Raw genomic sequence first — 14,042 nt, 5'->3', positions numbered from 1 at the left:
CTTACCTTACAAATTTCTGGCATTCATAAATTGATCCATTTTATCTTTAGTGGAGTCAGGGAACTAGACTACTCCACCATTTGTGTTTTTCTTGGTTTTCCAGCATTTTCGAACACAAAACTTCAAACATATCAGTGGAACAATATTTGATCTATCGTAGTAAACCCTTCAAATAGTTCATTTCTGAGAATTACAGCAAAAACCAATGATGTACATTCCCTTTAAAGGTTTCAATGCCCCCAAAATAGAAAGCTTGCAAAAAGGGAAAGTATGAAGAGTCTACTAATGCGAGGGGGAGGGGGCAGAGGGTGTAAGGGGGGGGGGGGGCGGGGCGGAAGGGCTGTTTTAAGTGAAAACGGCCTTATTTGAGAAATTTTCGGACACTGCCAGGGGCGTGCACCCCACTTCTCCCCGAATCTGCCACTGATATCGTGCGTAAGAAGAATAACATGGCTGTCCATTGAACATTACTGAATTAGTGGTATAAAAGCCACAGCCTTAATGAAACACTGGGATTTGGAAAAGTAGAAACTATGACAGGCATGACAGTACTCATTGATCATCAGGACTAATTCATAGATAGATGGATATATTATTTTTCCTTTTATGTTAGCATAAAAAAAAGGAGTGTTTATCAATTATGGATCTTTTGTTGTAGCCAGTCTTGCCAACTCTAGAAAAAATGTGTGCAATTTTAATACTAACACTAAAGTTGTGGGAAAAAAACAAAAAAAATCAGTGGATTCAAGCCAAGTTAATAATATCACAGACTTTTCTTTTATTTGGCCAAGCCGTTAACAAAGTATATACAGAAAAGCAAAGTTGTAAAGCTGACGTTAACCACATTTCTTTTTCTGTCACCTACACATCTCGACAAATTTACCGTAATTTGCTTGAATTATATACAAATGCTTCTTTAATTAATAATTAAAAAAAAACGAACAAAATCAAACCCTGATCAAAAATAATTAAATAGGAAAATTGCAACAATATTTGCAGTAAGGATTTTTAAATTTCTCTTGCAATTTTTAGATCAACACTTAAAACTGTTTAAACAACTTTTTAACCACAATTATTTTTTTGCAACTGGATAGATTTTTAAAAGACTCGTACAAATTCACCAATTTGTATCCCTTTTAAAGAAAAACTTAATGAATTATTAGGAATAAAACGCTAATCATGAATCACATCGATTTCCTATCACGGTAATGAACTTTGAACACCTTCAAATTTCTGCAGTGGACTTTCTCATTGGCAGTATGTGGGACTTGGACGAGTCTATCCTACGACCATGCAGCACATGTACATTGTACAATGCAACGCAATGTTGGGGCATACACAATTTTTACCTTTAAGCACCTGTTATCGCGATAGCCAACATGAATTTGTGACGTCACGCTATTAAAGTCTTCGCAAGAGTTTAACACATTTCATTGGTGAATTTCGCTGCGAGGGTTTTGGGACATAACATCTGCGCTGCATATGCAAAATGTGAACTGGCCTAAACTGCGTTTGTGACATAATGGCAAGTTTTCGCGCTGTGAATTCACAAAAGTTTGACACATACTTCAACTCTAGTGAATTTCGCATTCACATTCGCTTCGCATTCGCATGAAACGGCCTGAAGGTCGGTAGAAATTGACTGAAGTATAAATAATGCATTCTTATGTTAACAGTTTTATGAATATTTATCATTAAAGCTTTTGCCACCTTAGTATTAAACCAACTGTTAAAGTAAAATAAATAATTATAAATGAGTGTCATATAAATAATGCTGACATTAATGTTCAAAGGGTCAGGTTCTGTACAATGGTAGAAGAGCAAAAGAAAAATATGTAATAAATGTATCCTGTTGTTTTACTGTTTCGAGAGCTGAAATAAAAAAAAGATAAGGAAATGCAATGGGCTTAAATTTCTGGATTAATATTCTTTCGTTTGTGGTCAAAACAAGATAGTCTTTGCTTAGATTGAAGGGCAATTCGTCTCCTTTTTTCCTGGGGGGGGGGGGGGGTGGGGTGGGGTAGGGGTATGCTTACATCTACATGAACCTAGAAACCATTATGCGATCATTACGTTGAGAGGTTGGTCACACTGACTGCAAAAATTTTGTCCAAATTTTTAAGAAAATATGTCCTGTCTTTAGACACGCTTATAGCATCAAGACACCTGCCTAATGGATCCCGGCAACAAAGAAACCCAAACCAAACCTTAACAATTTATCCCCCAATGCCCAAAATATGAAATGATTACATAAATGTATTACCATTAATAACCAATCAAAACTGATGTCCAAAACGTTAAAGAAGAAATATACGTAGCTTGCAAGTTGTCCTGTTTTATGGTTTATGTCCAAAAGAATTGTTTCAAGTTTCAATTTCGCAGCAGAACTGATTAAAAGATTTATAAATTGATCTCGTTTTTTCCCTGACCACCATTTTGACCACTTTCCACGACACCGACTGACCGATAATAGGCGACACGAATATAACATTGCACTGACTGTAATATGTACGCGTATTAAGGTTTTTAAATACAATATAATAGTTTGGTTAATATAAGTTTATATACTATACGGCACTTGAACGAGAGCGTGATGCTTATCACTCTGGAAATGTATGGAAAAATTCTTCCATGCGAAAAAAAAAAAAATTCAGGAAAAAAGTTGGGGAAATCGGAGAAATAGTTGAAACATTAAAGATTCCATTCACAGTATTTTACACACTGAAGAGCATTTTGAAGTTTTTGTGTTAGTTTGAAATTATTTTGCACATTTAACAACAAATTTTGTCAGAAACATGTCTGAATCCTCTGAAATCCTCCATTGTGTTAAAAAAATAAACACCCCTTATATTTCAACTTAGTGCAATGGACCATTCCGGATTGGTCATAAGCCCCGCCCACCTTTGGTTTTATGAATGAATTTGACTGAGCTGCCATGGTCACCTGACCAAAGCATGCGATTTCATTGGTCAATGCGCCCTGTCTGATTAACAGGCAGGGAAGGGTCCATTGTGAAGGGAGTTTACCTCCCCCAATCCTTCAAAATCCTAAAAAAAAAAACTTCAGGTGGATTTTGAAGTGTCTGGGAGTTTTGAGGTCTATCCTTATTAATTTATGCAGAGCTGATAATTGATGATGACGCTGTGACAAGTCAAGTAAAATTCAAGGCCAAATTCATACTCGGCGCGAAGTGAATGCGAAAACGAATTTGTGACATCATGATAAGTTTTCGCGCTGCGAATTTGCAAAAGTTGAACACATCTCAAATCTGGCGAATTTCGCAGTGAATATTTCATGACGTCGAATTTGCTTCACATTCACATGGAGTATGAACTGGCACGAAGTCTGCATTTTCTCGTTACTTTTCTAAGAGGCTAGATTGAGACGCGAGATTGTCCTCACTTCTTCTTGGAGGGGCCTTTTTTATTCAGCCAGTAAGACGAAGCGATGGTCAGACCGTCCACCGAGACAGACATCGTCTTGGAGGGAATCTTGCTGAACTGTTTACTGCCGGAATTGTACCTGAATAACAACAAAGAGGGATTGAAATATAATAAGAAGCGTGCATTGGGAGAAGTTTGTGGAAGCCCGAAGAGCAGAGGGTTTCGGATAAAAATCAGAGGCAACAACTTTATAATTTTTATTTAATATATTTATTATAATTATATCGATTTATATAATTATTATTATTATTATTATTATTTATTCGGCCAACAAAAACAAAAGTACAATGACAAAGCAAATATTTATCATAAAATAAACAAAAACTGGAAATTGAAAAAGTATGACCAGACCAGACAGATGGGACTGAAGGATGCGAGAAGGAATGGATGGGGGGGGGGGGGGGGGGAAGGAAAGGAGAGTGGACAGTTTGACAGGAGAGAGGAGATACAATGTAGAGGGACAGAAAACAAGGACAATAAAACAATCCAAACCGGCCAGGGTAAGCAAAAGTGTACTTAAACACTTTAGCCCTGAGGCCTGCCTACCCATGCTCGAAATATCTACACAAAAATGTCTACACAAAAATCTGTAACAAAATGTATACAATGGGTCATTTGGGAGACATTCCCATAGACTTGTGCACAAACTCACTTGTATAGGTTCTCATACATCTTGTGGGTGATGTGTCTAGGCCCGACTCCGAAGAGTTTGTAGAGTTCCTCTGAGTCCGGTGAGTAGCCGTATAGCGAGCGGAACTGGAGCTGAGCGTCTCGGAACAGGATGATGAAATGCTTGGCTTCGGCCTTGGCCAACTCCTGAGGAACGAAAATGATTATTGTCATCAAAAAAAAGAAAAGAAAGAAAGCAAGAAAATTCAAGAGACCAAGATATAGACTTGTACTTATCCAACAATAAGTACAATTTAAGTAAAAGTCTATCTTGTGGATGACGGAAAAAAAATGTCCAAGATACTTGGTTGGTTCTTCTCTTATTAAAGGACACCGCAGGGGAGTTTTAACAGGAGGCCAGAAACACCGGGGCAAACCCCTTCTTTCAGCGATAAGTGTCACTGGGTTCTTTAACGTGCATTACACAACACATGGGGCCTACGGCTTTACATCTCATCGGAAGGACGAAGCAATCATGGTTAAGTGCCTTGCTTAAGGGCACAAGTGTCCAGACCCGGGCTGGAACCCACATTCTGCTGCCTCTGAAACACCAGAGCACGAGTCCGGTGCGGTGCTCTTAATCGATAGGCCATGACACTCCAAGATTTAAGAACAACGATAGCACCGTAACGGATAATATTTGCTTTCAGCATAACTGTGAACGAACAATGACAAAGTTGAATGAGTTTCCATGTGTGCAAAGAAAAGAGGCCTCGGTTGAAATCCTCCAAAACCTCCAAGGAGATTTTGAAGGATTGTGGAGGTTAAGGGTTAAGAGACCAAGCTTGCTCTAGGATCCTAGCTACTTGGCATCCACACAGGATGCAACTTCACACTTCACCGATTTCGCTTTTGCTACTTAAGTGTTTCCTTTTTAGAGTTTCGGCACTCTCCTGAAGACGGTCAGAGCATACTGACCAGAATGTCGAGTTTATACCTCTGGTTCCTTTACAGAACCATTCTCTTAGTTATTTGCACATGGTGTTTCCACAAACCTTTCATTATTTGGTTAAGAGGCTGTTAACTTTTGGCAGGGGCCATACCTCTAGGACTTTCTCCTTGTGATCCTTGTTGACAGTGCCGGCCAAGACGCAGTGGGAGATGGCGTTGGTGATGATGTGTCGATTGGATTTCGTTGTCGGCTTAACGTACAACTTGGGACCTGAAGAATAGATAAAAAGGAGCCATTTTAGGAGGAGAAAGGAGTCAGCCACTGTGTTTGACCGAAAGAGTTTTCTGTAAAAAAAATTGCAAATGTCCAAGACATCTTTTAAGTCACGATTTCAATAAAATCCAAGTATAGCATTTATCTTATGCGCAAGTTATTTAGAGCTTTAAAAAGTACATATTTTAATATTGGATATTTAGCAATGAATATTTTGTCGGCATTGGTTTCTTCGACTTCACATTTAGAAGAAGTTTTCGCTTAAAATTTGTAAGAAAATTCCTCAAGAATTGTTGAGCCTATTTCAGTCATCCAATTTTGACAGTTTTCTTTAACAGATACTTTTAAATACTTTTAATGCAAAACTGTGCATGCATTTCAAGCATTCATTCACTCAAAATGCAATTTTGAAAAAAAAAACATCTTTAAGAAAAAGCATTCTGATTTGTGTAGCAAGGAAATTCAAACGTGCTTATGACATTGGAAATTACTGTACAACTGTGAAAAAAAATGTATCGCACACATCATGAAACTGGCATCCTTTTCAATGTCACAATGCAAATGCACAACTACATGAACATGTATGCAATTGGTGTTGGATCAGTGACAAAGAACAAGATGGTTTTGAAAAACTGATATAAATTCAATACATTATTTCAAGGAATGAACACGAGTTGAAAACTGTGAGTGAACAATAGGCAAAGGTATTCAAACAATGCGTGGAATTCAATACAACATTTGTGGCTATGTTTAAAAATTGGATATTAATAACATGGGTGGTACTGGGTGTTCTGGCATGTAGGAAGGGTAGGGAGCGGGTACAAATGGGTACATGTTTATAGGGAGAACAAGCAGCATGGATGTCTGGGTACAATAGGTGTTGGGGCGGGTAAACTGGGTACAAGGGTTACAATTATGTACATGTTCATAAGGAGAGCAAGCACAAGCGTGGATGTCTGGGTACAATGGGTGTTGAGGGCGGGTACAACTAGGTACAAGGGTTACATGTACATATGGAGAGCAAGCACAAGCATGGATGTCTGGGTACAATGGGTGTTGGGGGCAGGTACAACTGGGTACAAGGGTTACAATTACATGTACAAAAGGAGAGCAAGCACAAGTGTGGATGTCTGGGTACAATGGGTGTTTGTGGCGGGTACAACTTGGTACAAGGGTTACAATTACATACATATGGAGAGCAAGCGCAAGCATGGATGTCTGGGTACAATGGGTGTAGGGGGCAGGTACAACTGTACAAGGGTTACAATTACATGTAAAAAAGGACAGCAAGCTTAAGCATGGATGTCTGGGTACAATAGGTATTGGGGACAGGTACAACTGGGTATAAGGGTTACAAGCACATCAGGAGAACAAGCGTGGACGTCTGGGTACAATGGGTTTTAGACCCGGGCAAAATGTTGGAATGCAAAATTTGGGGAAGTGTAAAAATACATGCACGGTAATAATACAGGTCACTAGGACACTAAATAAGGCAACATCCAAATTTTCATGTCTAGAGCTGTTGTCTAGATCCTCGTCAACTGCAACTACGTAAGGAAATGCTGACAATAGGTGAAGCCGTAGCTCTGGAGATGCGTTTCGAACATGGCCTAAGCTTGGATTGAGCTCAAGGACGTGGAGGATAAAACGCAGGCAAGAAAATGGGATAAAAGAAGAATGTTGCGGAGGAACGGGTTAAGCCCAGTTCATACTCGGCGTGAAAGCAAAAGCGAAAGTGAACGCGAATCAGTGACGTCATGGCAAGTAATCACGCTGCGAATTCGTAAAAGTTGAACATATTTCAACTCGGGCGAATTTCACAGCGAATGTTTCGTGCCGTCAAATTCGCTTCGCATTAGCTTTTGCATGAAGAATGAACCGGGCTTTGTACAAAAGCATTCACTGGGGTTGGCAGAACACAAGGCTGTGATCATAACTCCACCACTAGTTTACAAATATTATTGTAAACCACTGGCATTGGAGACAAATTGGGAACAAAGACTACAGCAAGTATGCAAGCAAGATAGGTTGATCACATCATCAGGACCACTGCATCCCACGGGAAAGAACATAGTCCGGACCAGCACAGGCGAAAAAGCGGAACCAAAATGCTACAGTTTTGCCCTGGGCAACATCAATCATCTGATATATAATCTCATCACACACATCTTTACAGTTGCCCAGCAGAATTCTTTGACAAGTCAATACGTCTTTCCAAGAACGTCGAACACAGGGAGATATTTGTCTCAGTATCCAGGCACCATATTTGACCCTCCAGAAAATAAATAGGAAAAGTGTGTCTCGCAGGACCCCAAAAGTGTAATGTCTACAGCACAGAATGCTGAAAATGGAGGAAATACACGTAATAGGAAATCAAAGAACTACAAAATTGGAAATCCTATTAAAATAGAAAAAATACCACAAATAATTTTTTGGTCATGTTTGTGGTGAACTGGTCGATAGCTTCACATCAAACTCTGTAGGGGTATGATAACGTTTCTGCTTTCAAGTTATTTTATTGTGAAAAGATGACAGTCGACAATGATATGACACTTTCAACACACCGACCAAAAAATTCAGACAAAGAACCCGACCGACAACCGACTTCAAGGCACAAGACGAAACAAATCATGCAAACGGCGCATCGAGAAGAAACACTGATTTGGGAGAAACTTTGCAGATATGCTAAAAGGGAAATCGGTGGACAATTCAGAGAACAGACACACACAAAAGTCGGCCAGCAAAAATCAAAATGAGCCATGCACACAAAGGCAACTGAATTTTTTTCAAAAGCAATTTAACATGCAAAACAGGTTCGTCACACCACAAAAACATGTGCAAATACTCGAGCGGGGTGGTGGGGTGGGAAAGTCTTCGTCCACAAACCCTGATATTCCGGTGTTGCGGTGCCACCACCCCCAGAACCATTACTGTCCTGAGACACCACGCTGGCCGCACTCGAGCTGCCCGCAACCTCGTCCGCTTGACCTTCGACCTGAAGCTGCTGTTTGTTGTCCTGTTTCCGGTACACCGGGGACGGCTGCTTGATCTCCCTGACCTTAGGAGACTGGGGGGTCAGTTGCTTAGCAACCGGCTCGGGCTTTCTCTCTTCCAATTTGGGGGACTTAGGGGTTAGTTTTTCTTGTGCGGCGCCCTCGCTTGTTTCTTGGGAGACCCCCTGCTGTTTGGGCGAGGTGGGTGGCCCTGGTTTCTCTGTTGGGGTTAATATTACAGCGGAATTAGTGCAAATGTGCAGAGAAATCGAAGTGAAGTAAAGAGTGGGGATGAGTGATGAGAAACAAATATAATGAAGAATAAGTTGAAAAAAACAATGACTTATAAGACGCCATGAAAAAAATGAAGTAACTAAAATTTATAGATAAAGATGACACATAATGTTTAGTTTACGTTTGTCATGCAATACTAAAAGGATTGAAATGACTGAATATGAAAGTCTCTAAAAATTCCATCATTTCACAAAAAGTTGCACAAAAACGTTACTTGGCAGAAACAATGGAAACACTGAAATTTAAGACATTTTTTATTAAAAAAAATATTTTAAAAAATTCACAAATTCTGCACCACAATGAGCTGAAATTAAATAAAATCTGTTCTTAAATGTGACACAAATAAATGCTCCAAATAAGGCAACATTTTCGAACAACTTTGCAAATCAACGGCATGTAAATTAAAGTTTGAGACAAACATCATGATAGGAAAATCACGGTAGATGAAAAAGGAGGCCATGGGAATTCTTACAAGTAAGGTACGACGCACTTACATGTAGTTCCACGATTGACTTGTAAAGTGCATGCGTAGACTAGCCCAGTGGTAACTAGTGCGATAGTCTACTATGCATGCGTATTGAACTTGTACGTGAAACTTCGCCTGCGCGCTTGGTAAACAGCAAAACTAGCGGCTGACACGTGATGGCGAATGGACCAGTGAGAACTCGGCTCTTGATCATGAATATGTATGAGGTATAGTAATTCTAGATAGCCTCCTGTTCTGTCTAAAAACCTATGGCTTTTAGCATAACGCCTCAGGTTGGATAATGGCAGGACAGGCAGGAACGTGTCTGTTCTTTTGATTTTCATCGACAGGCATCAAAAGTCAAGCTGCAATGTGCATGGACATGTAAATAGTGGCTAAACTCTATATCCTCCTTAACCCTGCTATGCAAAAATACATTCTGTGCTAACTGCCAAGTTGTCCTTTCCGTCAAAATCAATCCAGTGACTTTTCAATAGTTAAGAGCTCCCAGCCTACATAAAGCAGGATTGACTGGCTGTAACTATTTATGAGACTTGATACAGCTATGCCTTGACTGTAGGAGATTGATAAGCCAGCTGTGCCCACCACTTGCCAGCTTTTGCCTGTGGACTGAATTCGACTAGTCCAGGGGTGTGAGTGACCACTGATAATAAGAGCTGAAAACACCTAAAAAACGGCGTAAAAAAGCTGAACTTTTGAAATCTCCAGTACTTCTGTACATAGCAAGTGAGGAAAAAAAGCTGAAATCCAAAACAAAAAAAGCTAAAATCAGCTTTAAAGCTGAGATTTTACACCCCTGCTAGTCAGAGTGCTTGCTTGAAATGTGATCTGACTGTTGGTGACTAGCCTGTGTAAAAGGCATGGCAGGGGAAGACGATTGAGTTTTTTTTAACTGTCTGGGACTGTTCAGATATCAGGAGGCTTAATCTCAATGAAAACAGGTGAATCTTAGTTTTAATGGTTGTAATCTGGTTCTTGGAAAGGTAAAAAAAAATTTAAAAAAAAAAATCAAAAGCCTATCCTGACGCAAGTGCTGCGCTCTACTTTTTGTGCAGCTTCTCTTCTGCAAACAAATATTTACGGTGAAATGATGAATAACAAAGGATGGGTTGGTTTTCCCAAAAAAATACAGTGAGTACAAATGTATGTGATGTTAGCATGAACGAAAACAGCAAATCATGAGTTATTCGGGAATTTATTTTTTAGGTGGTTGATGGAATGAAATGTCACGACCACAAATATAACACGGCACGCCAAACCACGAAACATACCAGCGGCGCCACCCACGGCCCCAGCTGGCACGGGGCCGGCAACAGGGGGCGCTTTGAGGTGACTGTCACCACTGCCACCACTAGAGGGCGCTTTCACTGTGAAGGATTTCTTCGGGGCACCTGAAGGTCGGAGAGCGTTGTATCATTGTGCAATGTTACTGAGATCCTAGTTTTTACTTTGCAGTGGAAAACTCACAATTTCTTGCCTGTCGATATTTTTGGTTATTAAATGCAATCTAACATTTCTTTATTTTTTTCACTTCAAAGTAAAAACTGAGTAATGTTCTTTTAACAGAGCAACAAAAAAAGACATTACTTTGTTAGACTTTATCTCAAAACGACTATGTTATCAGTGCATTTAGAAAGCTCTACCAATGAATTAATTTCCGTCCACCACAGAAAGCCAACAGAGGGCGGCAAACAACTTCTCACTGCAATTCTGAGCACTGAAAAAATGCACTGAAAAGACATACATGTGAGATATGAGCTGAAATTGATTCATATATGGTTATGTTGCCTTATGTAATAATGTGGCATGTGCTGGAATAGATCTCTCTCACAGAGCGCCATCTTCGTAGGAAAATTACAACTGCGTATTTAACACAATCAGGTACATGTGCGCGCAGTGTGCAAAATGTTCTAAACACGCTTGCGTGTTGCTCGAAATGTCTTCGAAACATGGCGCAGCCGATGCGCGCCATGAAAATTTGACGCCCAAAATGCCGATGCACGTGGCAATATGAAGGAAGTGACGTCGTTTGAGAGAAACCTATTGTATATGAAATCTTAGATGTACATGTATCTCCTTAAGAAAAAATATTTAAACCTTTTTACTTCAAAAATGCAAACTCAAAAACAGAATCCAGAACTCAATGACCACAATGCGCTAGTGCCTTTATATGCAGCATCCACAAGTAAACAAAAAATTTGTAACGACAACCAACATTCATGACCCTATGGACTATGTGCATAATACGTCTGAATATGCGTAGCAAGAAAAGTTTGACCGCCATTTATGTTGCATGCCAACACTTGCGTGTGCTTTATCACAAAATGATATAAGTTTGTGTTTACTTGTTCCAAAATTGTTTGAGAAAACTTTTGGCCCTTCGCATATGCGAACCTGTGCTTGAATGTGTTGAATTTTCGTAACACAGCGCCCTATATAGTTTCTGCACAGAGACCATACATTAGGCAATTTGAACTTTGACCCTGAACATTGACCTCTGACCCCAATTTTACCCTTGCTCATTCTTAACAAGGAATTAATTGTCACATAGCATTTGAAGTTTTCCTGCGTTTTGGATCTTTTTTAAATTGAGAATTCAACACTCTGCCTAAGGGTGCACACATTTAAATAGGCAAAAAATCCGTCCGCTGAGCTCTTGAACAAATTCTTCTCTATTAGAGAGTTTTTAGAGCCATGGAATTGGGAAATTGAAGAGATATGGTAATGAACCTCTGGCCCGGACTTGGGGTTCCAATTCTGAGCATTTGGGATGCAATCGGGCCCGAAAGTGGCGCTATTTAGCCATGTTGTGGAGGGATCCGTTTTCAAGATGGCTACTTTTCCACTTTGGGAAACATCACTCGTTTTAGGGGTTGTCTTCTTTAGGGGAGAATTTCTTGAAAAGTCATGGGTCAACCCACCAAAAAATTGAAAAGAAAATGAAAGACGACACGTTGATCATCATTTGTCTGTGCAGCCTGAACACCTGTGAGAGTTACGAGTATTTTTAAAAGAATTTTGAAGTATGGGAATTATGTCTATGGGAATTTATTTGATTGTGTGCACCCCTAAGACCCATGTGAATCATGACCTTTAACCTTTGACCTTCAATGCTTGCCTAGAGGTCAACCACCTTTTGTTTGACCTTCAATAACCCCAAATGCCACTACTTACTGTAATTGTCCAGGTCCCGATCCGAGCCGTAGCGGCTTGCCGCGGGCCGGCCGAAATCCGTTTGGTCCTCCACTATGCAGGATTTGGGGCGGGGCTTGGTCGACTTGGCCCGCCTCGTTGGGGGTGGTTCACTCTCCTGGTGTAATTTGAATAACAATGAATATCATTTAAATATTATGACCTGAACCAATCATGTGGTAGAATCGTGTGAGTGCATAGCAACCAATACTATAAGTCACATTCATTTTAAAAATGTGCGTGCACAAGTCAAGACTTAGCAATTTCACCTCTGGATAAACAATCCGCTGTCGTGGCCAAGAATGGGTGAAATTCGTGAAATTTGCAAGAATCCGTGAAATTGAAGAAAAGTTCACGACTTGTGACTAGTTCTAAGCTTGGAGTAAAAAGCTTCATTAAAAAGGTCTGGTACCTGTTGGTCTTGCTGTTTGCGTCTCTGGTAGTCCAGCCTGATCTGTTCCCTCCGCGCTTTCTCCTCGGCTTTCTTGGCTTCCAGTTCTTCTTGTTTCCGCCTGATCAATAGAAAAATAAGTGTCAAAGCGAGAAACTAATTTCAATTAATTTGTAGTCCTAACCACCACAAACTCTCTGGAATTGAAGACCTGGTTTGCAGTGTCTTGACGCATTCAAGACTTAACATAAACCAGCCCAACATAATCAATTCACAAGTTTTATAAAGTTGATCCACGATTCTTAGCAATTTTTATGCCGTAAAAGTACATAAACGAGACTATAATACCGAGACAATGTGTGTAAAGTTGTGAATAGAAAATGCATTGAATAATTATGAATTAGCTTGGAATATTGCAGTTGAAATTTCAAAGTAGCTATACAGTCCACTGAGAGCTTGTTTTCCATTAAAATTGCATCACACGTACGCCATTTTGTGTTACGTTTTAAAAAATTTCGAGAGGAGATCCGACGACTCTTTGTTGAATATCAGACAACTATTTACTGTATGCTGAATAAATACATAAAACAGTCACCGAGTTGCGCTATAAATACACCTACGACGTGTCGCAGTTACGTGTTTTGTGAAATGGATAGCAGGATGCATCGCAGCTGCGACGCATTGTAGGGATACGACGCGTCGCAGTGCTGTGATGCATCGTAAGTTTCATGAAATCGGGTACTGATGTAGGAATTCAACAGAGAAGTTGGAAAGGGTCCTCTTTTGAGGCCAACGCTTGATGGCAAACTGTCAATGGCACTTTCCCTGCATTGTGAGTTGCTCATATTTCCTAGAGTTGAGCAGCCAATCTAATATCTACATGTATTAAGTAATAACTTTCTTGAGTATGGTCCCACCTGTTCTGTTCTCTCTTCTTCTCCATGTCGGCCTCCCGGGATGCTCTCTTGGCTTTCTCCTCCTCCTGCTTCTTGAGACGATTCTGGAGGAACAGCATCTTGCGTTTCTCAACCTCATCCAATTGGTCCTGTCGAGTCAATAAAAGATGTTGTAAGCACAACTGTCTTTGGCCAGTCACTTGTTAAACATGTGCTCTATTTCAGCAGTGAGGGTAAGGTGTAGGGCAGATGTTGTGCAATAAGCTTAACCCTAACCGCCCTGAATCCTTCAAAATCCTCTTTGCCAATGTGGAGGAATTTGGAGGATTGAGGTTACATGGCAAAAGTGCGTTACTGATTTCATAGGATGCACTGTGTCAAGGTCTTGGGCCTGACCTTGTATTGTTTATGCTCAGCCATGCGCAAATATAGGCCTGGATTATGCTTGAAATCCTCCGTACTGCTCCAGGATGTCACTGGCCAAGCCTCAACATATTGACAGTCACTGCCAC

At 40.2% G+C, this 14,042-nt stretch overlaps 1 protein-coding gene across 5 annotated transcripts in view; it reads right to left on the bottom strand.

Moving 5' to 3' along the window:
* Positions 1 to 754: 754 nt before the first annotated feature.
* LOC119724635 (calmodulin-regulated spectrin-associated protein 2-like) overlaps positions 755 to 14,042 on the bottom strand; it is a 51,034-nt gene continuing 37,746 nt past the window's right edge. For 4 of the 5 annotated variants that reach the window (XM_038195767.1, XM_038195771.1, XM_038195768.1 and 1 more), the window contains 7 exons: positions 13,552 to 13,679; positions 12,656 to 12,755; positions 12,226 to 12,361; positions 10,323 to 10,442; positions 5,156 to 5,274; positions 4,096 to 4,259; positions 755 to 3,522 (listed from right to left, as the gene is read on the bottom strand). In XM_038195767.1, coding sequence (XP_038051695.1) covers positions 3,399 to 3,522; positions 4,096 to 4,259; positions 5,156 to 5,274; positions 10,323 to 10,442; positions 12,226 to 12,361; positions 12,656 to 12,755; positions 13,552 to 13,679 — 891 coding nt within the window. In that variant the 3' untranslated portion in view covers positions 755 to 3,398. The remainder of the gene's footprint in view (positions 3,523 to 4,095; positions 4,260 to 5,155; positions 5,275 to 10,322; positions 10,443 to 12,225; positions 12,362 to 12,655; positions 12,756 to 13,551; positions 13,680 to 14,042) is intronic. The other variant, XM_038195770.1, reaches the window with a different exon arrangement.

The sequence above is a fragment of the Patiria miniata genome, unplaced genomic scaffold (assembly GCF_015706575.1).
Source record: "Patiria miniata isolate m_02_andy unplaced genomic scaffold, ASM1570657v1 HiC_scaffold_18, whole genome shotgun sequence".
Taxonomy (NCBI): domain Eukaryota; kingdom Metazoa; phylum Echinodermata; class Asteroidea; order Valvatida; family Asterinidae; genus Patiria; species Patiria miniata.
This window is presented reverse-complemented; position numbering and strand designations above follow the sequence as displayed.